The 26,475-nt window shown below is 40.8% G+C and overlaps 1 protein-coding gene across 1 annotated transcript in view; it reads right to left on the bottom strand.

The window, feature by feature from the left end:
- Nucleotides 1-4,311: 4,311 nt before the first annotated feature.
- Nucleotides 4,312-26,475, bottom strand: part of fgd (faciogenital dysplasia) — a 53,387-nt gene continuing 31,223 nt past the window's right edge. The window contains exons 2-19 of the mRNA XM_085344371.1: nucleotides 22,822-22,992; nucleotides 20,500-20,701; nucleotides 19,620-20,232; nucleotides 16,577-16,666; nucleotides 14,513-14,649; nucleotides 13,555-13,711; nucleotides 13,215-13,353; nucleotides 11,411-11,469; nucleotides 10,759-10,905; nucleotides 10,569-10,661; nucleotides 10,382-10,461; nucleotides 9,169-9,199; nucleotides 8,460-8,561; nucleotides 7,932-7,985; nucleotides 7,093-7,194; nucleotides 6,843-6,968; nucleotides 5,886-6,026; nucleotides 4,312-4,798 (exon numbers count right to left, since the gene is read on the bottom strand). Of these exons, the coding sequence (XP_085200497.1) occupies nucleotides 4,553-4,798; nucleotides 5,886-6,026; nucleotides 6,843-6,968; nucleotides 7,093-7,194; nucleotides 7,932-7,985; nucleotides 8,460-8,561; nucleotides 9,169-9,199; nucleotides 10,382-10,461; nucleotides 10,569-10,661; nucleotides 10,759-10,905; nucleotides 11,411-11,469; nucleotides 13,215-13,353; nucleotides 13,555-13,711; nucleotides 14,513-14,649; nucleotides 16,577-16,666; nucleotides 19,620-20,232; nucleotides 20,500-20,701; nucleotides 22,822-22,992 (2,690 nt within the window). The 3' untranslated portion in view covers nucleotides 4,312-4,552. The remainder of the gene's footprint in view (nucleotides 4,799-5,885; nucleotides 6,027-6,842; nucleotides 6,969-7,092; nucleotides 7,195-7,931; nucleotides 7,986-8,459; nucleotides 8,562-9,168; nucleotides 9,200-10,381; nucleotides 10,462-10,568; nucleotides 10,662-10,758; nucleotides 10,906-11,410; nucleotides 11,470-13,214; nucleotides 13,354-13,554; nucleotides 13,712-14,512; nucleotides 14,650-16,576; nucleotides 16,667-19,619; nucleotides 20,233-20,499; nucleotides 20,702-22,821; nucleotides 22,993-26,475) is intronic.

Here is a 26,475-nt window from a genome sequence, read left to right as displayed (position 1 = left end):
TTTCAGAAAGTTAGATTTTCCCATATCCCTTTGATTTTGCTCTTTGCACTTTTGAGGCAGACATAAACAAACAGAAAAAGTATAACTTGCAGATGCTGAAAAGTTCTAACTCCCTGCATACTTCTTATTAAGAGCGAAGTCAACCATTAAACCAGATAAATGACAATAATCTGTGTGCTGATACTCAAACAATGATCACTCTGTACACGTTTAACTGATCTACACCAACTTGCAGCGAAATAAATCGTTTTATCTTTTGCTTCTAGGTTATATTTTTGTTATTACTATAATTATTAGAGAGGGCACACCTTATGCATAGTTACAAGGACATAACCAGACACAATAATCTCACAGCTGCAAATGACAAAAAATACCTGCTATTAAAAACTCAGACGTGACATAAAATTAAAGGGATCAGAATTTGGAAACAGTTAAAAAAAAATTCCCAACAGCTGTGGTGGAGCAATAAAAGATCAAAGAAATGACTTGAGCTTGTAAACTGTAACTTGCACTGTGACAGCTCACCTGTCTGAAGTAGGAAAAGGTACATGGTATTATTTGAAATAACTTGAATCATTTGTGCCACATGCACAAATGTGTGCAGCTTATGTCTCTTCAAGGTCACTCATGTTGTTGTTTCTGCTCTAAATGAAGTGAACCTGAATGCAAAACAAGCATATCTGAGTATTGAGAGACCGCAGATCTGTGTAGGTTAATCCCACACAACCATCTGAAGAGTTTACAGAGTTCTCTGATTGTCTTGTTGATGCTAGAGTTCAGAAGAGAATGATTGGAAGGCAGCAGTAACCCAGATAACCATTCATTACAACCAAGGTGTGCAGAAGGTCATCTCTGAATGCAGAAAAGAACAGGAAAATTAGACAATAGTAGACTGGGAAAATATTGCCTGATCTGATGAGTCTGATGATTTTTAATTTCTGCTGTCAGAATTTGGTATAAACAACATTAAACCATAGGTCCATCTGGCTTTGTATAGCATCAGTTCAGGCTGTGGGTGGGAATATGTTCTTGGCACACTTTGGGCCCTTTAGTGCCAAATGAGGATTATTTAAATGCCACAGCCTACCTGGGTTTTGTTGCAGACCATGTTCATCCCATAATTACCACAGTGTATCCATCTTCAGATCTTGCAGCAGTATAATGCGCCAGCTCAAATCGTCGCAAAGCTGATTCGTGAACATGACAATGAGTTCACTGGACTCAAATGGCCTCGATGTTCACCAGATCTCAATCAAACGTTGATCCTTTGGGATGCAATAGAACACGATATGCAGACATCTGAGGAATGTTTTCAGATCCTTTTGAAAGATTAAGGTAGTTCTGGCTACTAAACTTGCCAACTGATACAAGCAGGCGGCACTTGTGGGCAAAAAAGTGCAGTCTACTTGTCTGTAGATCTTTTATTTTTTTTCTATCAATTTGAAACAAAAGTAATAAGATGACTCTAAGGTACTTGGATAGCTTTCCAAAGTGAGAAGATGCTACAGTAAAGAGAATTTAAGTGCTGTTATCATGCTGACAACTGAGTATATTACTGCACACAGCAGGCAAACTGGGGTTTTTATGTGGTGTGCTTGAATTCATGTGGATAGAGGCTTTTGTTCCACCAAATGACAGAGATGTGTCTTGTTTAACAGTCTGAATCCAAATGGAAACGCTCACAATAACTCTGTGCCAACAAGGAAATTCAAAGCAATCACAATAGAGCATGAAAAAAGTAAAGGGGGAGGTTGAAAAGCCTGAAACATTAACTTTGAATGTTTCATTAGGAAAGTAAAGTGCTTCGGGTATCCTGGCATGATCTTCGATGCGTTTCTAATTCAAAAGCAAAAATGCATTCACACACACAAAAAGCGAATCTGTTCTTTGCTTCTAAAGCAGAAAAAGAAATCCAATCAAATCATAGTTTGAATAGCTCAGTAATCTGGTCATGGATTACTGAGATATTCAATCTGTATGTTTAATCTGTGTTCCAGATAAATCCTATAGCATTTGACATTTCGATGAAATGTCAGAACTGTAAGACTGTAAGGGTTGGAGCTTTCTTTGCCACTAGAAATCCTAAAGTCTTTCATCATATTGACATGATAGCACCACACAGTTGATTCACATCTATGATGTAAATCTCCTGTTCCACCACATCTCAGAGGTACCCTACAGGACTTACATGGTGGCTCTGGAGGCTAGTTAAATACAGTGAACTCACTGACAGTTTGAGATTATTTTGAGATCTTGTTGGAAGCAGTTATAACAAGATGAATACGCTGTGGTTATAAAGGAATGGACATGGAGAAGTAGGCTGTGGCGTTTAAATAATGCCAAATTTGTACTAAGGGGCCCAAAGTGTAGCAAGAAAAGAACTTCCACTCCATTACAGCATCACTAGCAGCATAATCTGCAGCATCTTTGAAAAAAGACGGGATAGATTCATGCTTTCATGTTTTTTTTACACCAAATTCTGACCCTTACCGTCCAAATGTTGCAGTCGTAATCACGACTCATCATACTAGAAGTGGTTACAGTCTTTTACTTTCCAATTTTGGTGACCCCATGCAAACTGTAGCCTTAGTTTCTCTTTCTTATTACTTATCTGAGAGGAGTGGCACCCAGTCTGGTCCTCTGCCGCTGTAGCCCAAGCAGCCAAAGGTTCAAGGTGTTGCGCCTTCAGAGATGCTCTTCTGTATATCTTGATTGTAACAAGTGGTTATCTAAGTTACTATTGGTTTCCTTTCAGCTTCTGTCTGGACATTTTCTTTTGCCTTCTAGCATCACGAGGGCTTCTTTCCTCAGAGAACTGCAGCTGACTAGATATTGTCTCTTTTGTTTTGGACCATTCTCTGTAAACCTTAGAGACAGTTTTGTAGAAAAACAAAGATCCCAGGAGATCAGCAGTTCCTACATTGACCAGCCCATCTGGGACCAGCAATCACACCACGTTCAAAATCAGATTAAACCAGGTTGAACTTCAGCAGATTATCTAGACCATTTCTACTTAAATCAGTGCATTGAGTTGCTCACATGTAATTGGCTGATAGACATTTGTGTTAACAACCACTTAAACAGAGTACATAATAAAGTGGCCAGAAAGTGTATGTGCTAGCAGTATTTTGTGTGATATTCGTGTGTTATTGGTAACATTTGTAAACATATGTTTTTCATATATGTTTTTTTCTCCCCCCTTTTTAAAAAAGAAATAACACAATACTCAGGACATTAATATCTTACTGGACAGTGTGGTACTGAATTAACCACGTCTGTTTATTGATGATGCTTTTCCACTGTGCACAAACCATGTTTTTAAAACACTCAATGCTGACTCTGCTTACTTACAGTACTACAAGAACAAATTCTGGAGCATAAAAAGAGGGGCAAGGGCAAGATTTCATAGCAAGGTACATAAATATGAGTGAGTTTACATGCAGAAAGAGATCCGATGTTGCTTTTCTTTTCTTTTCTTTTTTTTTTTTGCTACTTTTGCTTAAAGGCTGGTGCTGATAGGAGCGGGGTACGGGGGACAAGGCAGAAGAAACAGTTTTACAGTACAGTACTTGGTTTTCATCACATCACCAAAAAGGGAGAGAAGCAGGCAAATGGTTGCAGTGTTGAGAAAGAGAGACCTACACATAAAGGGTTTATTTAGTACGTGTACAAGTGGAGTTATTGAGACACTGAACCTGCAGCACAGTGTCAGAACTGAAGCCCTGTAACTACTCTTTCATCTAGACGAGTCACGAAGATAAGAGAAGTGAAATGTGGTCACTCAGGCTGAGATTAAAGGTCACAGAGTCCCACGATAATGACGGAGAGGGAATTTTACCAATGCATAAGAGACGAAAGGGTCTGTAAGACAGTGGGAGCATCAGGTGGCCAGCCACAAATGTACACATTTCTGTGCCTTTTAAGTTAAAATGTCTATTTTTTTCTTTTTTTTCCTTACATCACACTATAGTATACATATTGTACAATACCCAATAACCCACCACTGCTGGAGACAATAGAGAGGTGACATGGGTCCTTACACTAACATTCAATACTTAATAAACACTGGAAGGGACTCACGCTCAAAGACACGCATACATACATACATACACACACACACACACGTCCGAACAAATGGAAAGACAGAGGTATAAATGTTAATGCTTCACAACACTATTGAATGATATACAAGGAACTTCATCTTTTAAAAAAAAACATGTTTTTTTCAGCTATATTACAAATCAAGGTTCTTCAAAGCTGTTAAAAACACTGAGAAATAAAATGTACTAACCAGTGGCATTGGTTGCTTGGTAGGATAGTCCTTACTTGTGTGTGGGTGCGTGTTTGGGAAATACATAAGGATGGAGAGAGGGGAAAAAAAGTAGCTGTGTAGATAAGTTTGAAGTGGCAAAGGACTCAGTGGTCTTTATAAAGAAAAAAAATAAGGAAAAATAAAAAAGTGCCAAGGTAAAGTGATTTCAAGTAATGTGTGCTCTATACACAGGAGAGGGAGGGAGGAGAGTTGGGGAGTCCCGTGTCTCCAACGTGTCCACTACTGGCTCTTCCTGTGTTCAGTCAGGCTCGTCGATGCCTCAGCGGAAGCTTCTCCACGGGCAGCTTTGGAGAGGAAGTCCACCCACTTGGCCTGAAGTTCTTCATCTTGGGCACTTAAGAGCAAAGTTTGCTGAGTGTTGCTGAGCCGGATTATGTGTTTGACCTCCGTTTTCTCAGCAGCTGCAGAAGGTGCTGGGCTCACCTCAAACCCAGGGAGAGGTACTGGCCGCGACCCCTTTGAGTCCTGCAAAAAAATCGTAAAAAATGAATATAAAACATGTCAGTCAGAGAAAAATTGTATTTCAAAGTTGGTTTCTCTTGGGCAAGCCTTCCTTTGAGGTAAGCGAACCATACTAGAAATAATGAAAATGACAGCTTGTCTCTTCAGCTGTAAAATTTTCCAACAGGCATGTACAGTAAACCCAGCCCTCCTCTCTCCCTTCCCCCTTTTTCTTTCTGTATAATCAGGAAATGCTCATCCAACTCCTATTAATCCTAATCTTTGGAATGGCCGCTTTCTGCGGTCAGATTGGGATATTAGTCTTGGAAATGAAACCCTGGAAGGCTTTAACAGGCTGACTCCTTCTCTGCCATTATGAATGACAAAAAAAATAACATTTTACAGCAAATCCTTAAACTTAAAAAAAAAAATTTAACATCTGAACTGAATTCTCTCAGTTAATTATTTTTAAACAATATATAAATATATGGACATGGATGATGTGTACAGAGATAGAATGCTTGGGTAATCTTTTTCAAAGCAGTCATGTACACCACTTGTTTTACACATCTCATTGGGATGTTATAAGGAGATTTATTGCTCCACCCACAGCCAAGATTTCAAGGAACTGCAGCAACTCTGAGAGCTGAGAGACTTCATCTGCTCAGCGCCAACTAACACCCACTTGCACATCTGACAGCAGTTATACCTGAGGTCAGATTCAGGATAACCAAATCCCCTGGCCCAAATCTACACAGCACAGACAGTGACAGGGACAGCCTGGCACATGCAGGATTGGACAGATTTGACTTGCACACAGTCAGTGATATATCCTGGTGCTACACTCTGCAGATGTCCCGCTCCAATCCGAGGAAGGAGACAGGATATATAGCCAGATGGGCGTAGCAGGAGGATTAGCAGATATATAGGACGTGACTAAAGCACTCAGGTTATGTGTCTATGTAGATGAACTTTTGCAATTTACTGTCCTCTATTTATACGATGCCTATCTATGAAAAATGTGCAAAATTATTTCTAACGAGGGGAAAAAGAAAAGTTAATCAAATATTTTTTTATAATTCAAAGCATGTTGAATGTATCCAACTCCTACCTGTCCGCTGCTTTGTAAGTACAGCACCAGTGGCTCAGCCTTGGTCACAGCAACCCACATTTTCATCCAGCTCTTCCCTTTCTCCTGTACTTGGAGGTGGCCACACAACAGGCAGTTCTCTGCCGTTAGAGAAACCTGTCTCTGAAACACACACGAGACCAATCATCAAGGACTTCCTCATTTTACTACTGAGCTAATTATTGAACTAAACAGAAAAAGATGCGCTTTAAAAAACACGTGTAAAAGACGTATTTATTATATTTTGGACACTTAATCTGATGAGGAATGACAGTGCAGTTCTTCTACTGTTCATCCTTATGTAACAGCAATGTAGGACACAGTGAGATTTGTACAGGGACAGGTGTTAAAGCTTCTGCTGCTCCTTGTCTAACCTTTGTACAGCCTACAGCTCCCTCATGTGGTGACTAATCTCACTACAGATGATTCCCCACTGGGATCCTTCAACAGAGACACGAGAGGGAATGAACCTGAATCACAATACTGTTTCACAGTTTCGTCATCGCTATAAGTGGTTAATGTCCTGTCAGCTTTAAGGTGCAAATACTCCATCCGACTGTACATCTATCCACAGACGGACAGTGGGACAGGGATACAGACACCTGAAGCCGCCAGACTGCGGAGTCAGCAGAGACGACAGATTCGCCTTAAGCCGAGATCTCATTATCATATTAGTCATCAAAAAGGGATTAGCTGATCTTTCAGTGTGAATGTCTTTGCACATGTACGTGTGCAACGTGTGTAGCGGTGTGTGCATACAGCACAGTAACTTAAAGACAACAGTACAGGAGTAAAAAGGCACTGCAGCGCTTTCTACTCTTTGTTGCCAGCAGCACAGTGTGGCTCCTGCCAACACTAAGCAATAACCTATTGGCATGAGCAAATGCAGCAAAAAAACTATTATTCATTATGTGTGTGTCTGTATTTTTTTGTTCTAACCTCAGGTGCAGTTTTTCTTCTGTGTTCACCAGTACCAAGGTTCTCTATGCTGAGGCTGGCTTCGAAACATTCAGGACACACTCGGCTCGTTTTGTTGTCCATCTTTGAACACTTTGCACAGATGGCCTGCAGAAGGACAGAGAGCGAACAGCAGACAGTTATTTGTCTAAAATTTCCACTTGTTCCACCACTTTTCTCTCCATCCCACCAAAAACAACGCCCAAATTTGTCTCGTTCCATCTGTGCTCACCGCTCCGCAGGACTTGCAGTGATGTTTGCGCTTGGTGAAATTGAAGCTCTCGCTGCAGCCTTTACATGTCTGCTTCTCCTTCTCCTTTTTCTTGGAACTCTTCTGGAAAAAAAAGGATTGTGTGTAAAGGCCTTCAGCCTGCTCAGTTTCAGCACAGGCGAAGCAAAAGGAATGTCTGACAGCTTGTCCTGCTACATCCCGTGTTTGTTTGGCTTTCTGTCTCCCTTTTCTCCCTTCTATTAACAAAGATAGGGGGCATACACCCACTCAGACACACGAAAATATCCACACAGATTGTTGTTATAGATACTACATATGTGGGATGAGGAGTAAAATAAATCTCTCCCTGTTTGTATAGATAACAGAAAAACTTTTGATTTTTGAGATTAGCATCATCACATTTGCTCAGCCTAACTGTAATGTATGCTTTAGCATAACAAAAAACACTTTGAAAAACAAACACAGCTAACGAGACTATTGTTATATCTAGCAGCATTTCTTTAAGGACATTCGACTAATTTTCCCTTTTAGTAAACATGAATTTACTAAAGCTCAGAGATGCTTGTTGCCTTTTTGGAAATGTAGTTTTACTCTAAAAACTACAAAAAAACATTGTTCACTGGAACTAGTGTTTGACTTTGTTTGACTCATCCTCTTGGAGTCTGCCCAAAGTCAGTCTCACTCCCTTTTGCATTCACTAGACAACCATCGACAATGTCCTGAATAAGAGGCAACTACTTTTCTCTCTCTCTGGCTTCTTACAGGAATGAGCTATGCAGCACACTCAGGAGCTCATAGAGGGATCAGGACTGTGTTACTTTTCTGTAAGAGCATCTTACCCTTTCTTGTAGTCTTTCACCATCAGAGTCGATGGATGTGTTCGACCAGAAACCCTGAGGAGGACATGCACAGTGAGCAACAGTAGTTTAACCTTGCAGTCAGCCATCTCTACCACTAGGTGTCAGTCTGGACCTTCTGAATCTGGTCCTCTGGCTCGTGTCACTACATTTGGCTTGGGTCCAGCTAAGGCCAACTCAAAGTGGGTCAAAGCACATCTATGATAGTTTTGTATATACTTTGAGTTGGGCTTTCCCTATTAGGTCATGAGAGATCTCTGTGAGAGGAGACTTGCAGACTCTACACGCGGAAATGGCGAGAGCTGTATGTACCCGAACATGACAGGAAGGTTAAGTGAGCGTATTGTCTGTATGATACTACCACATCCATAGAAGGAGAGCTATTCAGGCAGACAAAGGCCAGACTATGACAAGCTTGTTTGGTGTACCACTAGTCTCCCATGATTCATTGCCAAGGATGACCGACTGACTGATCAATGAAGTGCCTGATGAAGGCGGAGTGAGACTGACCGGTGACTCCGGCACATGGTCGTCTTCCCGGGAGAAGGAGCTGTTGAAGGCTTTGAACGTCTTGCTGTTTTGTTTGTGTCGTTCAATCGTGGCCTGGATAACCTGAGAGTCAGAAGAGATTTACAGGAAAGAGGAGGAATAATTATGAGTTGAAAGAGGGAAGGAGGAAAGCCGTCTTTCTTTCTCCTGCCTAACTGAAGAACAAAGAAAGCATGTGTGGTATGCTGACTACCCTGACTGTGCTTCAAACAAGTGACAGCGGCAATGACATCAGAGCTTAAAAAGTATCACGGTCCTAATGCTGGAGTCTCAAGATAACTAGTTGGCTAGTAGTGTGCGAAAACCTTTGCTTCTTTTTGCTTTCCACTGTCTGTAAACTTTTGGAGTGGTACCAAAGCCCCTCCTTAATCTTCACATACTGAAAAAAAACCCTCTGCAGTTTCTCCAGTTGCCCATTCCCTGTTACAGCCTGCAAGATGTATTAATCAGCTTTACTCTGCTGTAATAGGCTAAATGAGCAATAATGAGGGGCTTTATTAGAGAACATAATTCCCAAACACTGCATGAGTTTGTAGAGGAAATCTCTTCTAATTCTTCTTTAATAAAACACAACGACCAAAGGCACAGACCAAAAATGCTGCAGGTACATGAGAGGCACAGACAGTTTCATATGCATGCAAGTGTTCTACTTCAAGTGGGTGAAATTTACCTGAATCCAGTCTTCCTTCTCCTCAGCCGTCCTGTAAAGTTAAAGCAAAATATGATTCGATGATTTCACCCGACTAGAAAATTCAGGCCATCACAATGACTGAATAAATATTCCCAAATAAGCGCAATTCATTGTGCACACAGAGCCCCAAAGAGTGGAAACATGAGAAAATAACAAGTAAATAGGGCATTAAATAATAATAAGCTAAGTTCCCAAAAGAGTTTTGTTCACTGGCTAATTTAAATACTTGTAAAGAAAAATACAAATAATTTTAGTTACAGTCACATTAAGGCTAATGATAAGTTAGCAGTCAGAGTTAGCTGGCCACAAGCTAACCAGCTAAGTCTGTTGTTTTTCTTCAAAATCAAAGAAAAGTGTTAAAGGTAAATGCTGGTATGTAAGCCTAACCCACTGATAGGGTTAGATAAGTGACTAAAACAGTATGTAAATGATCCCAGCAGAGAAAGATGTGTATTTAACATGTATATGTCTCAAAAGTCTAGTTTAGCCTATAAAAAGATCAGTTATCAAAAGGCAAGGTAACTGCAAGCTAGTTTCTGGTTATCCAATTGCAATACAATCCCTGCAAGGTTTTCAGAAACAAACCTCTGGGGACAGTGGCGTGCTTATGTTGTGGCTTTTTTGCTACATATGGATGATAATAAAAACCTTTTTGGGCCATAAAAACCATTTTGATCAGGATGACTATTAATCAAATAGGAGAAGAAATCATACATCGATAAAAGTGCACTTTGAAGTCGGACAAGAACTGCTGCAGACAGAGTGGATGACATTATTGGTTTAAGCAATTCTGCTTAAGTGAAATTATGACTGAGTAACAACAAAATCACAGTGTACCATTCTGAAATGGACAACTGCGATGGGATTACATTTGATCCATTTTGCGGTTGATGGTTGTAACATTCTTGTTTAACATTTGATCCGTTCCAGACTTTTTTGTATTTATTAACAATTTAAATCCCAATAGAGGAGAAAATGGTGCCTAGGCTAAAAACACTGGATTTTTCCTTTAACATCAGCAGCTATTGATTTTGATTGGTTGAAAGATTATATTTTTGACACTTGTTACTCATGTAAGTAATAATAACACAGTTTTGCATTCTAAAACCATATGAAGTGCTTTATTTACAGAATAACATCTTCATTTTTGTTTAATATTATGTGGCTCTGAGGCTGTTTCGCATATATTTACCTGGCTTGCAGCTCCAGCGAACGTCGCTTACCGATGATGGCAAACGTGTGAGGAAGGTTCTGCTTCACATTCTCCTGCACCTGGGGTCAAAAAGCAGAAGAATGCCACTTGCAGTTGGTGCAACAAGTGAACAGTCACGGGAGAAAAAAACAAAAGCTAGAGAATAGGCTGAAAAGCAACATTATACCTCCATGCCAGCAATGTCAATCCTCTCTCTGACACTGAACTTCTGCCCCATAAGTCGGAGTTTAGGCACACAGTATAGCACCATATTGTTGAACTAGATCAGAGACAGAAATAATGAAGTTGATGAAGAGGACAGATCAAATAAAAATCTTCCTTTATTTGATATTTGTCAAACTTAACAGGGATCTCACCAAATAGAGGTATCGGTCTTGCGCTGTCCCGTTTTTGGCTGACATCTTCTTGATATGTCCTTCTTTTATGAGCTCATTGGCTGGGTTAACTATGTCCTCCTCTCCTCCAAGCCTCTCATAAACCTCCAACAGTTTGTGCATCTTTTCCTAAAAACACAGAGCAACAGGAGGAAGCAGAAAAGCTGAGAAGATACTCGACAGCGAGAGGATAGATGGAGCTCAGCACAAACATTTAAAGGGTAATATATTGTTATCACATACAGTTCTTACTCATTCTTTTTCAGCAAGGTGGAAAGTATATATTACAATTCTTTATTGATTCACAGATGCATGTGTCTGCTTGAGCTGTTTAAAGAACATGAAAGACATCACGACAAGACAGAGGAAAAATACAAGGAGGTTGGGTGTTAAAAAAGTCAGTCAGACTTCCGCGAGCTATGAACAAGAAGGCAGGAAACAGCAGCTTCCTGTCTGTACCAATGCAATGCTGCTGACTGACTGTACCACATCAGCTACTCTCTTATTGGGCAACACATTATCTAGTTCCTAATCAGCCAAGTGGTAGAGTACTGGAAAGAGTTGATGCATAGAAGAGAAGATAGCAAAAACATAAAAATAAAAGAATGACTCAGAGCATCGAGCAAAGCCTTACCATTTTCCTGATTGCTGCATTGGAGTGGTTAGCTGCGGTAGAAATGAGCTCCAGTGCTTCTGTAATACACATACGTGAGTAACAAGAATTAATAAAAACAAATCATCTTATTAATATGCTAAGACTATCAGAGAAACTGATATAAATCTCTAACAAACACAATTGCGCAGCTGTTCCAGTACTACCACCTTAAAAAAACACATACTCTTAACATTAACCACACAGTGTGTTCTAGGCTGGCTTCCAGCCAGTCAAGAGTCTAGTACTAATGCCTGCGAGTACCTGAGTCAGCCATCTTAATCATAACCTACATAAACAGAAGAGACACACAGGCGGGGGAAATGAGGCCAAAACAACTGTGATAAATTGCTGTTCAGCTGGAGAGGATGAGAGAAACCTTTCCACAGACTCCAAACAACGCCGTGTGGTGACGTTAGGGATTAGGTAAATGGATACAGGGATGTAGGAGGACATGAGATAATGTAATATATGTAATCGGTTTCTGCCAGGCTGTAGTTGAAACAGCATGAGGAGCACTCTGACTTTTGTGAAATATTGTGGTATCATACTAACATCTATGCAGAGACGTAGGAGGCCTATGTCCTACCTTTAGCTTCATAACACATTCATTTAACTAGTTATTCTAATGATTGTCATCATATAAGATCTGGTTATTTTGTACAAGGACTTTTTTTTGCTATACACGTATACCGATCATCTCAGAAGACCATCAAACACTTAAAGTGTACAAATCATCACAGTGTTGATAAATTATAGCAAAAAAACCCCTCCATAGTTTTATCCTAATCTAACCCTACATATGTAACGCAATAGTGTTCAATATGACGGAAATTAAGTGCAACACTTCGTAATTCTAAAACTGTGATAACACTAAGATATTCATTCTGCGCCATAAGTGGGTTTTAGCTGCGCAGAGTAAAACTAGAAAAACACAGAGGGATGTCTTCAGAGCGCCCGTGGTCTCAAACAGCTTGTTTTCACATTTACCACAAGGTGAAGTGAATTTTGGCTCCTTTTGATCAGTCGAGTGGTTTTGCAGTTTGTGCAGTCGACAGTCGAGGGAAAAGAAGACATTTGCTGTGAAAACAGATACTGGCCAGTTCCTCTCACCTTCCCTCCTGTCCTTGTACAGTTATGGAGTCGAATAACTCCCAAGTGTTCACTGCTGTATGAACTGGACAGGACATATTTTTGCTTTATCTGCACTTTTTTTGTTTAATCTGCTCATGTTCTTTTTGTTTTTTTCCCTAGTGACCTTTAATGATTTCATGGGCTTTAGCTGAATGGTACTTTCTTGTGTTATTTATTTATTCTTCTGTTCTGAATCCATATTTCTGAGTAAAGTTAAACTGTGTCTGCCTTGAGCTGAATACTCATCAATGGGTGGCGTATTTCATACAACAAGCGCATCTTTAAAATGTGTTTTACATGAAGCTTTAGATTACTGAGGAAAGCAAAGACACAGCTGGGTGGATTTCTCTGTGACCTGGAGTTTATCAGTCGTGAAGCGTAAACGTGCGAGTCAGCAGCAATAATAATGGTTTGCATTTATACAGCGCTTTTCGAGACCCTCAAAGCACTTTACAATTCCACTATTCATTCACTCTCACATTCACACACTGATGGAGGCAGCTACAGTTGTAGCCACAGCTGCCCTGGAGCAGACTGACAGAAGCGAGGCTGCCAGGGACACAACGACCAAGACAGACAGAGCAGGGGATCGAACCGGTAACCTTCCGGTTACATGATGAGCTTCCCAACCCCCTGAACCCCGGCAACTCACTTTCAGCATCTTTTCTGTCGAGAGCATCATCGGGCAACTTCTTCAGGTAGTCTTTGAGCAAGAGCTCATAGCGAGGAATCCTTTGGACTGGCTCTAACATGTGGTGCTGCAACGTCAGATTCCCACACACATCCTGTTTCTGTTGGTTGAAACAAAAAAACAAAACTTTAACTGATTAATTCAGAAAGAAGACTTGTTAAATTTTGGCTAAAACTCCCAAAATTCCTGACAAAACTATATAAAACCCAAATAATCTTTAGATATGTGTGATTGGATGTTCTTTTCCAATACATGCTGTTGAAAAAATGTAAAAACAGAAAAAAAAGGAGCAGAGAGAAACCTGTATATTCTGAACGACACTCTTAAATTGTGACGATCGCTGCGTCCAGGTGTTGACCAAGTCCATGGCCCGGTCAAAATTCTTCACATACTCTCCATACATCTTCATGAATGGAGCCAGTTTCTGGAGGATGTCTCCGATGCGTGGTTTGTTTTCCCTAAAGCAAGAACATGCAAACAAACGGATGATTCCAAAACAAATTTCCACGCCAAGGTTTATATCAAAAGATTGTTGCAGTGTTTTAATTAAATGCAGATTAGTTACTTCTTCATGCAAATGTATAGACAGCTCTACAGATGCAAATACATCAAGTTGCAGCTTTGAGGGAAAATTCCCAAAGCCTATTGGGAAAAAGATCACACAGTTTCCTACTAAAGCAGGGAGGAGGTAATTAAAGGGTTGCTTTAGCAGATTCATTTCACAGATCCATGTTAGAACCAAGAGAGGCTGCACAAGCATAAATACTATAATACTGGGGGCAATTACATCACTCATAAAGAGACACAAACAAAGGCTCATAACTAATGAGAGTAATCTCAAGAATTTTATTGGGGCATTACAGAAATTAATCCTCCTTATGAATTTTCTTCCTAAGGTGCACTTTTCTGACTTGATGTCCTTTGTTTTGTTTGTTTTTTTCAAGTTTATTTCAGCCAATAAATTTTAATGAGTTAATGTGAGGGGAGCCATTATGTGACAGGTCTCCAGAGGAGTCATTATCTACCAAGGGTGGCTGATGTTGGCATAATATCACAGACTGGAAGCAGATTTCCTGCTTATTGTGGGAAAAAAGGAGAAAAAAAATACCCTCAACCTGTAAGTCTTTATGAGACGCATAAATACACACAAGCTAAAATCAGACACCGCTGAAAACCTGACAATAATGACCCCCAACGGCTCATCTCTTCACACCGATACTTAAGGAAAGCCACCGAAATGCCGAGTGTTTAGTCCTCACCATTCATCAGTAATCCGTGTCTTGAGCTCAGGGAGCAGGAACTTATCGTGAAAGCAGTAGATAGAAGAGATGTTGGAGAAGATCCCAGTAATGACGTCCTGAGGGATTCCAGCCTCGGTGAGCTTTGTGCAAAATACCTGCAGAGAAGATATTTGTATATAAAAACTCACGCTAAGAACACAACTCGACTCAGCTCGGCTCTGTTTAAGTAACAGGTATGTAAGCTCAGGCAGAAAAATGTCCGTGTTGTCATATGTATATCTAAGTGTGAATGACATCAAGCTAAGATTACTTTTCTGCAGATCTGCTAAAAACCAGATAAACTACACTATATAATCTAAACTTTACTGATGCTTTTTCACGCCTGGAGCACCAACTCGCTGAAGATGATTTAGTAGGCCAAGGTAAACGGCTATTAATGCGGTGGGTTTGTGGGTATTTAAATGTTTAGTATGTAGAAGGAAGGAAGGAAGAAGAAGAAATAAGGAACAAAAGGTCTAATGAATGATGTCATAGAATGCATGATGAGGAATGTAGTATTCAAAGGTTGGGGAGGTTGACTGTTGGTTGTACATAGACACGCGCTGTAAACTTCCAGGTTTGAGAAGTGAAGTTGATGTGGGAGTGCCAGCAGGCAACTGCATGCAAAATCTCAGGATATCTATATTGCGCTTATTCTCTTGTGTGTTTTTAAACTTTGTGGAAATGTGACACTCAATGACTGACGAATCAATAATTGACTATCAATACTGTTGGCTTAAAAATGTTTCTGTCCAATTAAGCACTATTACAGATCGACTGATTTCACTGGGGGAGCATCAGCGACAGATTCTTTATGTGCAGGTTCAGCTTAATAATCGAGCACATCATTCGCCATGACGCTTGTAATAAAGTCCAAATCACTGCATCCAGTTTTGCTTCCTTGACAATCGCAGTAACCGGTATGCACTGATGTATCCACGGAAACAAGTTTCATGTGAAAGTTGTAAGACAAAAACAGGAAGTTAACCATAAAAGCGTTCTGCCTTCAGTAACAAATAAACCATAGCTGCTCTGTGATAGGGCAGAGATCGTCAACTCTACCACATGAGCTCAACAAAGAGGAAGGCGACTTAACCACTGGCAGTGAGCACTCGTCATAGATGCGACACCACGCTGCAGGTAGAGAAAAAACTGCAGATACACAAAGAAGCCAAGAGTGTGAGGTCTAACTGGGTGATAAAAATTAAGAGCCGCAATGACTGGTTTGCGACTGAACATCAGCCAAGTATTTTGTGTTCCTGAGGTCCTTTCACTTCATTATTTTAAGTTACGTTAATATAGAACATCTCTGGGTTTTAGATTGGCCAGTGCAAACTGGCACAAAGGCTTATTTTATAGAGGAGATTGTCCAATAGATTAATCTAGAAAATAACCTTGTAAAATTAGAAGCTGGGCAGAAGTCAAGTAAGTAAGTAAGATCACTGAGTTCACATCTTTCTTTTTTTTTTAACAGCGCGATTTATCAAAAGTCTCTTCTGAAGTTCTAAATGTTTTCTCTGAAAGAACACAAACTATATTCACTGGTAGATACAAAATATGATTTTTTTAAACGACCAAGGGTAGACAGCTATATCAAAAAATAGCTGTCTAGTCATAAATAGAGCCAAGGGTCAGGAAACACACGCTCTGTTCACAGAATTTAGACAGAAATATAGATCACTGCGTGGTTTGCAACACACGACAACCTACGTGCCTCCTTTAACAAACACACACACGATGCACACTCAGGCTTGCGGTGACGAAGCACTCTTTATGTTGGACATTCATAAATATAGTCCACATGCACACAAACAGAGGTGCATTACATCTTACAAGATAGCACTTAGAGCGCTCTAAGTAATCAAGCCAGCAGAGGGTTGGTGTATAGTGGATCTCAATCCCAGCATTAATCCAGATTAGCTGTAATCTCAATCGCTAGCAACACTAGCACTACTAGGCAACAGAAAATTGAACCGGATACAAGAAAAACCTCGCACAAAGCCAGTAACAGATAAAGAGACACATACGAAAGGAAAGCATTACCTGGTCGAGGAGATTGAGTCGTTTCACGTAGGCCTCTTCAGTTTGGAGAAGCTCTTTGGCAATATTCAGGAGTTTCTGAGCTTCTGAGCACTGAGGGGAAACAGAAAAGCAGCAAAAGATTACATCTAAGGCAAAAGAAGACAAACATACACGCCAACTCCACCATATTTGAGAAGTTTTCAGACAGTAGTCAGAGGTGAAAGAAAGCTGACACCTTGTGCTTTAAGTTATAAATAATAATGTGACAAAAACATACGTTCAAAGATCATTATCTATATTGATCTTTGCAATATAATGTGATATAATTCACCACAGCCACCCAACAGGTTACACTGCACAGCTACTGCCAGAGAAGCATTTTTATTCAGTGTTAAAGTAACCACTGTTACTACTTCCTACCTGAATAACCTTTATGTTACACTTTCTGTAAACACTAAACAACATTCGTAATATATAGTTGTATTTATTTATTCATTCTTACCCTTTTTTACCCCGCAGTTATTCACTGTGCTTTTTGTATGAAACCACTAACATGGGATAGCTGCTCTCTTTTTAGCACACAAACACGTGCATCGGCTTTATAACCAAACTGTGTGGCAGAGAGAGACCAATTATTGAGTTCCTTAAAATTCAAATATCTGTGTTACTTCTTCATTTAAAGTTTAACCTCACGTGAGTGTGACACTAGGATTCCATTTTCACATCCATGTGGTAAAGGGAGAAACATCCTTTGTGCTCACCTTTAGTATCAATTCGCGACATGTACATACACGATTATTTTGTCACATCACTGCCGCTTACGTCCCAACGTTCAAAACACTACTAGGCGATACGGAAACTCAAACCCCGTGTTTGTCTCACCATGTGTCACCCCTGTGATGACCGGTGAGGGTGTAACCCACCTCACACCCAGTTCCTGCTGGAGCTGTTGCAGCACCCCTACAGCCTTTGAAGCATCAACAGATAGAGCTCATGGCTGGCTTGATGAGAAGTAGCAGCAATGCTTGTAGGAAAAACAGAAGTGTCTGAAGGGGATCTTGGACTTATGTAAAAGCCCAAAATATTTATGCTTGTGGCTGAGGCAACTATCAGCAGCGTCTGCAGCAGATTACTGTAAACTGACATTCAGAATGTGTTATTTTAGTCACTGGTTTAGTTCAACAGCAGTAAATTATGAGATGTGCTAATAGCTGCTGCGGTGAAATTGAAGAGCCCGGTTTCCTCTCTCTTTCGCTTTGACTTGATGAGATGAAATGACATAAAAACACTGCAGTAGTTCATCCTTGTATCACTGGTTCAACACACACTGAGGTCACAAAACACTTAGCCTATTGCGACAATGCGGGTTTTGCAATAGCTGTCTTCAAATTAAAACAAGCAGCATCACATTCATTTAAGCCGAACCCAAACCTGAGCTTAACCAAGTCTTGATGTAAAAATTATAGAATTTGTGCTATGGGGAGTCGTTTTTTGCCTCCCAGATTGTGACTGTGCAAAAAAACCTGAAACCTTGACCCTGCAGTAAAGGGATCTTAAAGCTTTGTTCTCGCTGATGGATGAAAATACTCCTACTCATAAAGCAGGAAGGAATACTGAATCGGTTAGTATAAAAATGATGTTGCACATGTGGTATGTCCTTCACAGTCACCATCAGAGCAGCTCCATCCTTCCAGCTGAGCTCCAGAGACATGGAGAATCAATACCAGTGTGCACTGAAGTTGTTTTGATGACCTAAGATCTCACTAAGATAATTCAGCTTGGGTTTTTCCATTAATATGTCACTCCTCTGTACTCTTACCCTGGCACAGATGGCAGGGGAAAACTCACCAGAGATTATGCTTTGTAAGGAAATCTAACAATGCCAAATATTACTATGTGAACAAAAGTGAAACTCAGTTTTCATTGTGTGCAAAGAAGAGGGCACACAAAGTCAGCAGAACTTGTTTTCAGTCACTCTTGCACCTCACATCACTAAAAAAAACCACATCCTCTGTCAAAAGGTTGTCATTATAGAGCCATCAGCATGTCAGCTGTGCTGTTAAGACACATTCATGTAGACACAGAAAGGCTAACAACCACACATGCACACACATAGATCAACACACCCTTCCTCTGCACAGCGATGCTGGGATCAGGAAGCGCTGAAGAGCACAGATACCTTTTCCCCAAAAGGCTGCGGGTGTGGGCAGATAGTTCATGTTTTACAGTACTGACAACAGCTGAGGGGAACAACTACTGCTGACATTCATGAGTGCAATGCCACATAAATCTACTGTCTTAAAACACTCCTATCGGTTCCTAATGTCTAACATTTCTGGACTTAGCCCGAGTAGGAGTCATTGGACAGCTTCGTCTGTCATCACCTTCACGATCACTTCTTCTTTTCCAATATTAGTATATTTCATGTCTGTGATACTGTTGTACTATGATACTTTCACAAGCTGCTGGATAGAACAGGAAGCACTGACCACACATTTAGACCACAAGGAAGGGTATGAGAACTATCTGAGGTACCTGTGTTGTTTACAATCGATACTGTACTGGGACACAAGTGAAGAAGAGGAGAAAGCTGAAATTTTAGATCAACTGTAGGAACACTCTGTCTGTGCAGTCTTTGATCTGGCAATCAAAACATGCTTTTGTTACTGCTCTTGGGCAGCTATTCAGCTTTTTTTTAAATATGTAACACAAGAGTCCCTTTTAGCTACAGCTCAAGTCATTTGTGACTGGCAAACTGAGGCTGTAATAGCATCTAACGTTTCATGCAGAAGTATTCTTTGAAAGTGTTCACCGAGGCTCAGATAATTATAGACACACGCTACTTTTTTCCATTACACGAACGGCAGGCTGAGATGAAGCTTTTAAACTCGTGGGACGTGTGCTTCGATTTCAACAAGCTATCAGAATTCCTCAAAATTACCACACATCACCTGAACTGAACGGTGGAGGCTGTAGCGAGCCGGTGTCTGTATTCAGACTTAAAGTTACGGTCTTTGGTACGTGTGTTTATGACCTGCTGATGGTGAGCGAGGGAGGTACTCACTTTCTGCGCCTCCGAGTGTGTATCTGTGAGATACCCGATCTGTGTGTCTGTCAGAGAGTGTATCTCCCCACTGCTCCCCTCATCTAAGTCACTGTCCTCATCCTGCGTTGAGTCTCGCTTGTTGTCCAGTGTAACGCAGCAGGACACACTCTCTGTCTCAGTGACGCTGTCGTAATTATCCTCCTCGTCAATGACATCCTCATTAGGGAACACCTCCCCTTCCACGGTGCACGACGGGCTGTCAATGCCACTGTCCCGGTTGGGAATCTTCCCGTTCTGCTCTGAGGAGTCCGGATTGTCCAGAAGTTTGTGGGATGAACCTTCATCCCGCCCCACGTCATTGAGGCAGCCATCGTTCTGTGTGATGTCATTCACTGCACAGCTATCCATCACAGGATCACCGGTGCCGTCGATGCGCATGGAAGCCAGACGCGAGAGATCAGTCTCGTCGTCAGTCCGTTCAAAGTTGCCAAGCGCAGGTTTATCCACAGGGAAGGAGTCTCCTGCAACCTTTGCCGTGGTGTCCTGGCTGCAGGAAGTGATATCTGGTGCACTGTCCATTCTCAGACACAGCTGCAGCTGTGAGCGTGGAAGCACCCCAAGGATGGGGACCCTGGAAAAATAAAAACAAAGAAAAACTTAGTATCACATCACCTTTACAGATGTGTATTACATCAAGGATCAATACTTGGGGCTGCACAGCAAAACTTTAATTTCTTGTTTCCTTGTATCTACGTCTCACTGAAAAACCAGCCCACATCTTAAACTGCTACAAAAAAAAAAAAAGGCTAACCTGAAACTTCTTTTAGAAGACAAACGATAAATCTGCCAAACTAACCGGTCTCAGTCTAAAGCCAACAGTCTACATTTCTCAGCTTACCTTGAATTTTCAAACCTCTCAATCAGCAGCCCAACTTTCTGTGCCTCTCTCTGCGGCTGTGCTCCCTGGCCAGGAGGGGTTAGCGTAGGCTTTGGTTTAGGTGGAAGAGGGGGTGCTGGCAGAGGCCTGGAGGGTGCCGGTGGGATCCTCTTAGGTTTCTTGTCTTGCCCAAGGGCGAGCAGGTGCGCAGGTTTAGGGGGCACTACAGATGCGCGAGTCCAGACAAAACAAGAAAAGCAGAGCAAAAGAGAAGCATGAGGCTCCAGACAAGAACAAAAGCAATCAGGTAACAGGAATAAATCCAAGGGAGAAAACCTCCATAGCTGTGTCGCTGGTTCACTTAGTAAAAACTTGAGATAAAACACAGAAAATACAAAAAAAAAAGTCAGAAGAGACAGAAACGTAGCAGCGCAGTGGGGCAGGACGAAATCAACTCTGAGCGTCAGCGATCTGCAACTTCCTTATTTCTGAACAGGATGCTGAGAGCATGTGCGTAAGCCATTGTGGCTCAAGAAAGATGAGAAAAGAAGAAGGAAAAAAAAGCAAGTGCAAAAATGACAGTGCTCTCTTAAAAATATATGCTACACTTAATAAACACTTACATTATAGGCCAACTTTACTGACATATCTGAATTTTTTTTCATACATTTCATTTTAGGAAGCATTTTTGTCAGAAACCAGGAAATGTGCTGATATGTTACAGTTGTTAATTTCAGCACTTCCTCCATCTGTGTGGGCCACTGCTGATTAGAAAGGAGCAGACTTTTCTTTATGCAGTAGTAACAGTGCATGTGTTTATGTGCGGTGAGCTGTCTCCTGAGGATGATAACATATAAAGATGTTTCAGTTTCATCAGTTCATCAGAAAGGCAACAACTTTACTTTATATACTTCTTTTTCAGCCAATATTGAGTATGTTAAATAAAAGTAAGGAGTAAGCATTTTATGTATGAGTGGGAAACAGAGGATACAGCATCACCAACAAACAGTTGGACAACCAGTTAAACTGTAAATTAATGAATGTTTGCAAATTAATTTTTTAATTAATAGTTTAACTGATCCATTATTTTAAACCATTATTATTAATGTTGTTCACTGTAGCTGCAAAAAAACTCACAACGTTTGTAAAGAGCAATCCAATAAAAAAGGGCGAAAAAAGAAAAAAGGGAAAGTGCTACTTGCTTCTGCCATATAATTCATCAGTTAAGTGATTCAGCATGTTCTGCACCACCAAAGCTTTTAGGCCAGAGAGATCTACGTCCAGTTTTAGATTCTTCTCTGCTCAAAAACTGACAGAATTACGACTTCCCTTTCAATTCAATTCTCCCTCCCGTTGGATTAGCTCGGAGATGTCAGTGAGGAAGTTCATCCTGTCAGGTGGGAAGTACTGTATGCATTCAAATAGAGTACCAGAAACTGTAATTGTGCCCAAGTAGCTCATAAGTCAGGCGAATGACAGTCAAAGCACAGTACGACTAGTTCTATTTGCTAAACCTCTTTAATATCGCTTGCATTTTTAAAAAAACAAAACATGTATTATATTTACACTTTTATGTGCAGACAAGTACATGGAATAATATGTTTTGACTCTTCATCAGCTAACTGATATTTGATTTCAAACAGCTTTAAAGCAAGAATATGAAATGTAAACAGGTTTGAAACTCCTAGCCAGCAAATCTGGTGCTAACCCATGAACCTCTGAGCTGTGTGTGACTGTTTTCAGCACTGCAGTCCAAGTTCAGCCATTTTCAGCCAATGATCTTTACCACCAGTATCAATTCATGAAAAAATGAGAGGATCTTGAAATATCAAAGCTATTCTAAAGGGCGGCTGTGGCGCTTTATAAAACCTTGTTTTTTCCTTGATCAGAAATCTTTCCTGATAAAAATGCTAATCAAATGATCAATTTTAAATGATCAGCAAGAATTTCTCTTGCCAAAACTTTGAATAGTTCAGAGCATTTTTAAAATTGGGGACAGGTCTGTGGTGTGTCCTAGTATGTTTCCCAGCGACTCCCTAAACACAACACATGTTCATATTTAGCATTCTTCAAATGGTGCCCGATCACAAACACTTGGGAGACACTGCCCTGCTTTACAGCAGCAGCAGCAGCTCTTGCAGAGGTGACCTACTGAGCACAGTGAGTGGCAGAGTGAGGTCAGGCAGCTGACGCGTCCCATGTTATAGAAAAGTGTTTTGTCAGAGCAGAATAAATCACGGCTCGATAGCAGGGGTCCAACCTTGCAGCACCTTTCAATTATAATGACAGCACCGATGTCAAAACTGGCCTTCAAGGGGCTGTGGTGTGTCACTGGATTTTTACCTTGAGGTTTCTGAGCGGTTAGTGTTCTGGGCGAGGTGGGGGGCTGAGGCCGCGGTTTGATTGGAGGCTTGTCGTGACATGGTCTGGGGGTCGGACCTTTCTTTATGAGCCTTGGAGAACACAGGTAGTCCACTGATCCACACTGGTACTGCAGAGGGGAGGCAGGGAGATCTATATATAGAGGAAAAGAAGAAAGACAATCTTAGGTATTGATCAATATAATAACACACATCTAAACACAAGGAATAATCCTGCGACAGCGATGCAGTGGTGCGTGGTGACTACTGCGGGTGAATGACCTTGCGCTTGGTGTGCTCCACGGCGTCGCCCTCGGACAGATAGCATTGGGGCCAAAAGAAACTCTGCAGCATCAATCCTAATACAAGGCCTAAGGCAGCAGAGAGCTGCAGAGCCTGCAAATTGGTTTCTCTTCACACTCTCAGACCTGTAACTGACTGGATAAATCTAATTTTCTGTAGATGCTGACTGGACATACATTGTGCACTTTTTAAAGCAGCTAAGTGACTTCCAAGACCCTCAATGTTATCAGTTTTTGTTTATCTCAACAAAGTCAATCAAATCAAAAATGGAAGGATTTCATCTAAAGTTTTATATTTAAAAAAAAAAGTCACAAATATTTCTAAAATAGCTGGGCCCTGTGCGTGTTTAGCACTATGGTTACTTCAGCTGCAGGTTTTTGTGCAACAGTGCATTTTTAAGCCACAAGAGCAATGTATTTGGGTGCCACATCGACATGGTTTGAGTTCTGTGGTGCTCTGTGTGGCTTTAGCTATATAGGCATGTATTTTTACATTTACATATAGTTAACTGTTAACTGTAAGGTCGCTTTTGGCCTTTTGTTAGATGTGAAGAGCAAAATGTTTCCTTTACACTTTCACAAATCCATCGGGATCATCAATTTGCCTTTAAAACTTCAAAATGCAAAATACACGATGCAAAAAATCTTTAAAGGACGAGGTGGTAATGTTATCACACATACACACATATTTCCATTACATTTTGACAAAGATATGCTATGAATGCCAACTCTTTGAAGTCCAGTCAAGAGAGAAGAAACAGAGTGTTTGCACTGCTATTGTTTGCGAGCGTGCATTTGTCTGTACCATATGCACTCTACGAGGTTTCATTTGAACATACCACAACAGCCTTTTTTGCGCCGTTATTATCGGAAGGGGGACAAAAAGTGCAGCCCCAGAGTAGATTATGATAATAGCTATGCATACTACAGCCACACAGCTCTGTTCCTTCAGGCTCATGGATTCGATCAAGTCACACCAACTTTTGCTCGACTGGATTACAGCCTAAAATTGCACCGAGCCCCCACAAGAGCCTTGGCACATCTAATTTGGTGTTTTTCAGCTGCGCTTCAGGCAGTGGAAGGAAAAAAATTCTGTCAGTAATGAGTCCTGTTATGCTGTCTGCCTCATGTGGCACACTGCAGGTGTTCCCACCATCTTTGCACCAGTGGAATAAGAGCAGGGCAGGGGGAACAAAGCAAACAGCTCCCTCAGCTCCGTACAATAGATGGAGAACACGTTTTCCACACTGAGGACTGCGGATCAGTGCCTACAGTAGGTAGATTTTGAATTTAGTTAGACTATCTTTGCATCCGGTCCCTGGCAAAAGAAAAACTGCAGGCCCTTCACAGTGGTTTCACCTAATGCCATCTCTAAATCAGAGATGACTTGCGGGCTGAGTCAGAGGAAAAGTCCTTCAGCCAAATAACTGCCTGATGAAGAACACTTTGACCCAAGACTGGCTGTGGTCTTTGCTGGGAAAAATAAACAACAGTGCAAGACAGAGGCATAAGGGCCGGTGCCTATGGAAACTCAGTGTAGCTATGGTTACCTGAGAGCCAAACCTGGCCCTCATGTCAAACTGCTTAACACCGAAAGAAACTTGACAACACAGCAGAGCGAGTAAGGAGCTGACACTCTCGTTTTTTTTCCTTAATTAAAATCTCACAAACCTCACATGAGTACACAGGAAAATATGTAAGCAAATTCATTCAGTCTAATTATATCACACAACGGTGTTCGAGCCATTACTAAAACAAATACTTATAATATAAAGGAACACACAAACAGCCAAGAGTGCCATAAATACATTACCTTGCGTCCTATCTTTCCGTGTCAGATATCCAAAGTCCAAAGAGCAACTGAATGTAAAAGTCATCCACACAGCAGTGTTTAAACCAAAATAAATCCTGCCCTCCCAGTTTTCCGGAGTGCCGTGTGTGTGTGTGCGCGCACGCAACTGAGACTACTCTTTGTGGCCAACAAACACAGACATACACACCCTAACCAGCCCTTTAAAAGCCCAAACCTGCATTATACCAAAACACGCACAGTCACCTGTCCTTTCCCAGTGGTGTTAGAGGACCTGCACCTGTTTGCTCACCTGACAAACCTGATACTAACAGCTCCTCCCGGGGCCAAAATGACATGATTATGTGTCACTGTGGAATCCCAGAATCTCAGCATATAATCTTACAGTTTGCCCACAACACAGGAAACTTTGCCCACAGCGCACAACTCAAAAGACAAGGGTTAGAGTTAGATAATCAACAAAATCGCCTTTTTGAGGCAGTCACCTAATTGATTTGGACTCAAGAGACAATATTAATAATGTATCTATCTAATTTAGTGAGAGCTTTGTAAAAACACAAAGGAGAATAATGAGCTCATTAATTTCCTTTGCTCCCCACACAGTAACTGAAGAATAAATGAACAGCATGATTAGAAAGAAATTATATGAGAACATTATTACTGCTACACCCTGAAGGCTGTGCGTTAACATGGCAACCTCTCCCAGCAAAACCAACAATTAGTCACTGTAAATCTTACCTGTTCTTTCATGGTTGTGATGTAATGCAATCTCAGCTTAGGACTGTGAGGACTTTGAGTTGTAACTTCAAAATACTGCTTCACAGTATACAACTACACAAAGTTAATGGTTGCCGTGTACCTTATACACAGAAATATTCGGATACCTTTAGGTACGTATACTGACACTTTGATTTTAATCAGCAGGAAGCATGTAAGCGTCCGGGATTGTGATGCTATCATGAGAGAAAAACCTAAGGAATGTATTTCTTGTATTAGCACGTCACAGCAATGTGTATCAGTCTTTGTTTGATTGCTTTTGCCTTTTGTGTAGTTAGATTGTCTCTGTTGTATGACAATTAATCAAATTATGAGTCTTAAGGTGTGTTTACAACGTTAAGTAAACAAGGTCAAGAATCAATGCAAGCTTTCAATATTTGCTTTTAATGCTCAATGCTGCAGACATATTTCTTTTCAATACCGAATAACATGGATACAAATCTGGTGACTGTTAAGTTACATACAGGAGATGTAGGTTGACCGTAGCACATGAAACAAATTCAAATGGAGACCGTAACATTGTATTCTCAGGTGGATGATGAAATGAACATAATGTATAAGAAAGTAACAGAAAATTGGGTTTTAAAATAAATTAATAAAAAAAACATAGATGTTAATCATCGCTGTACATGCGACATTTCTAGTTTTTGTCACAATTTTCAGTTTAACTACCACCTTACAAGCAGTCGGGGGGTGTTTGCAGATAAGCTGGGATCTTCTGTGTAAACTACAGCCACTGTGACAATAT

Source organism: Diplotaxodon limnothrissa, linkage group LG20, assembly GCF_057381915.1.
Source record: "Diplotaxodon limnothrissa isolate DT_005_m linkage group LG20, D_limnothrissa_male_GT1.1, whole genome shotgun sequence".
In the NCBI taxonomy this organism is placed as follows: Eukaryota; Metazoa; Chordata; class Actinopteri; order Cichliformes; family Cichlidae; genus Diplotaxodon; species Diplotaxodon limnothrissa.
The sequence above is the reverse complement of the archived record's forward strand: the minus strand, read 5'-3'. Positions and strand labels throughout refer to the sequence as shown.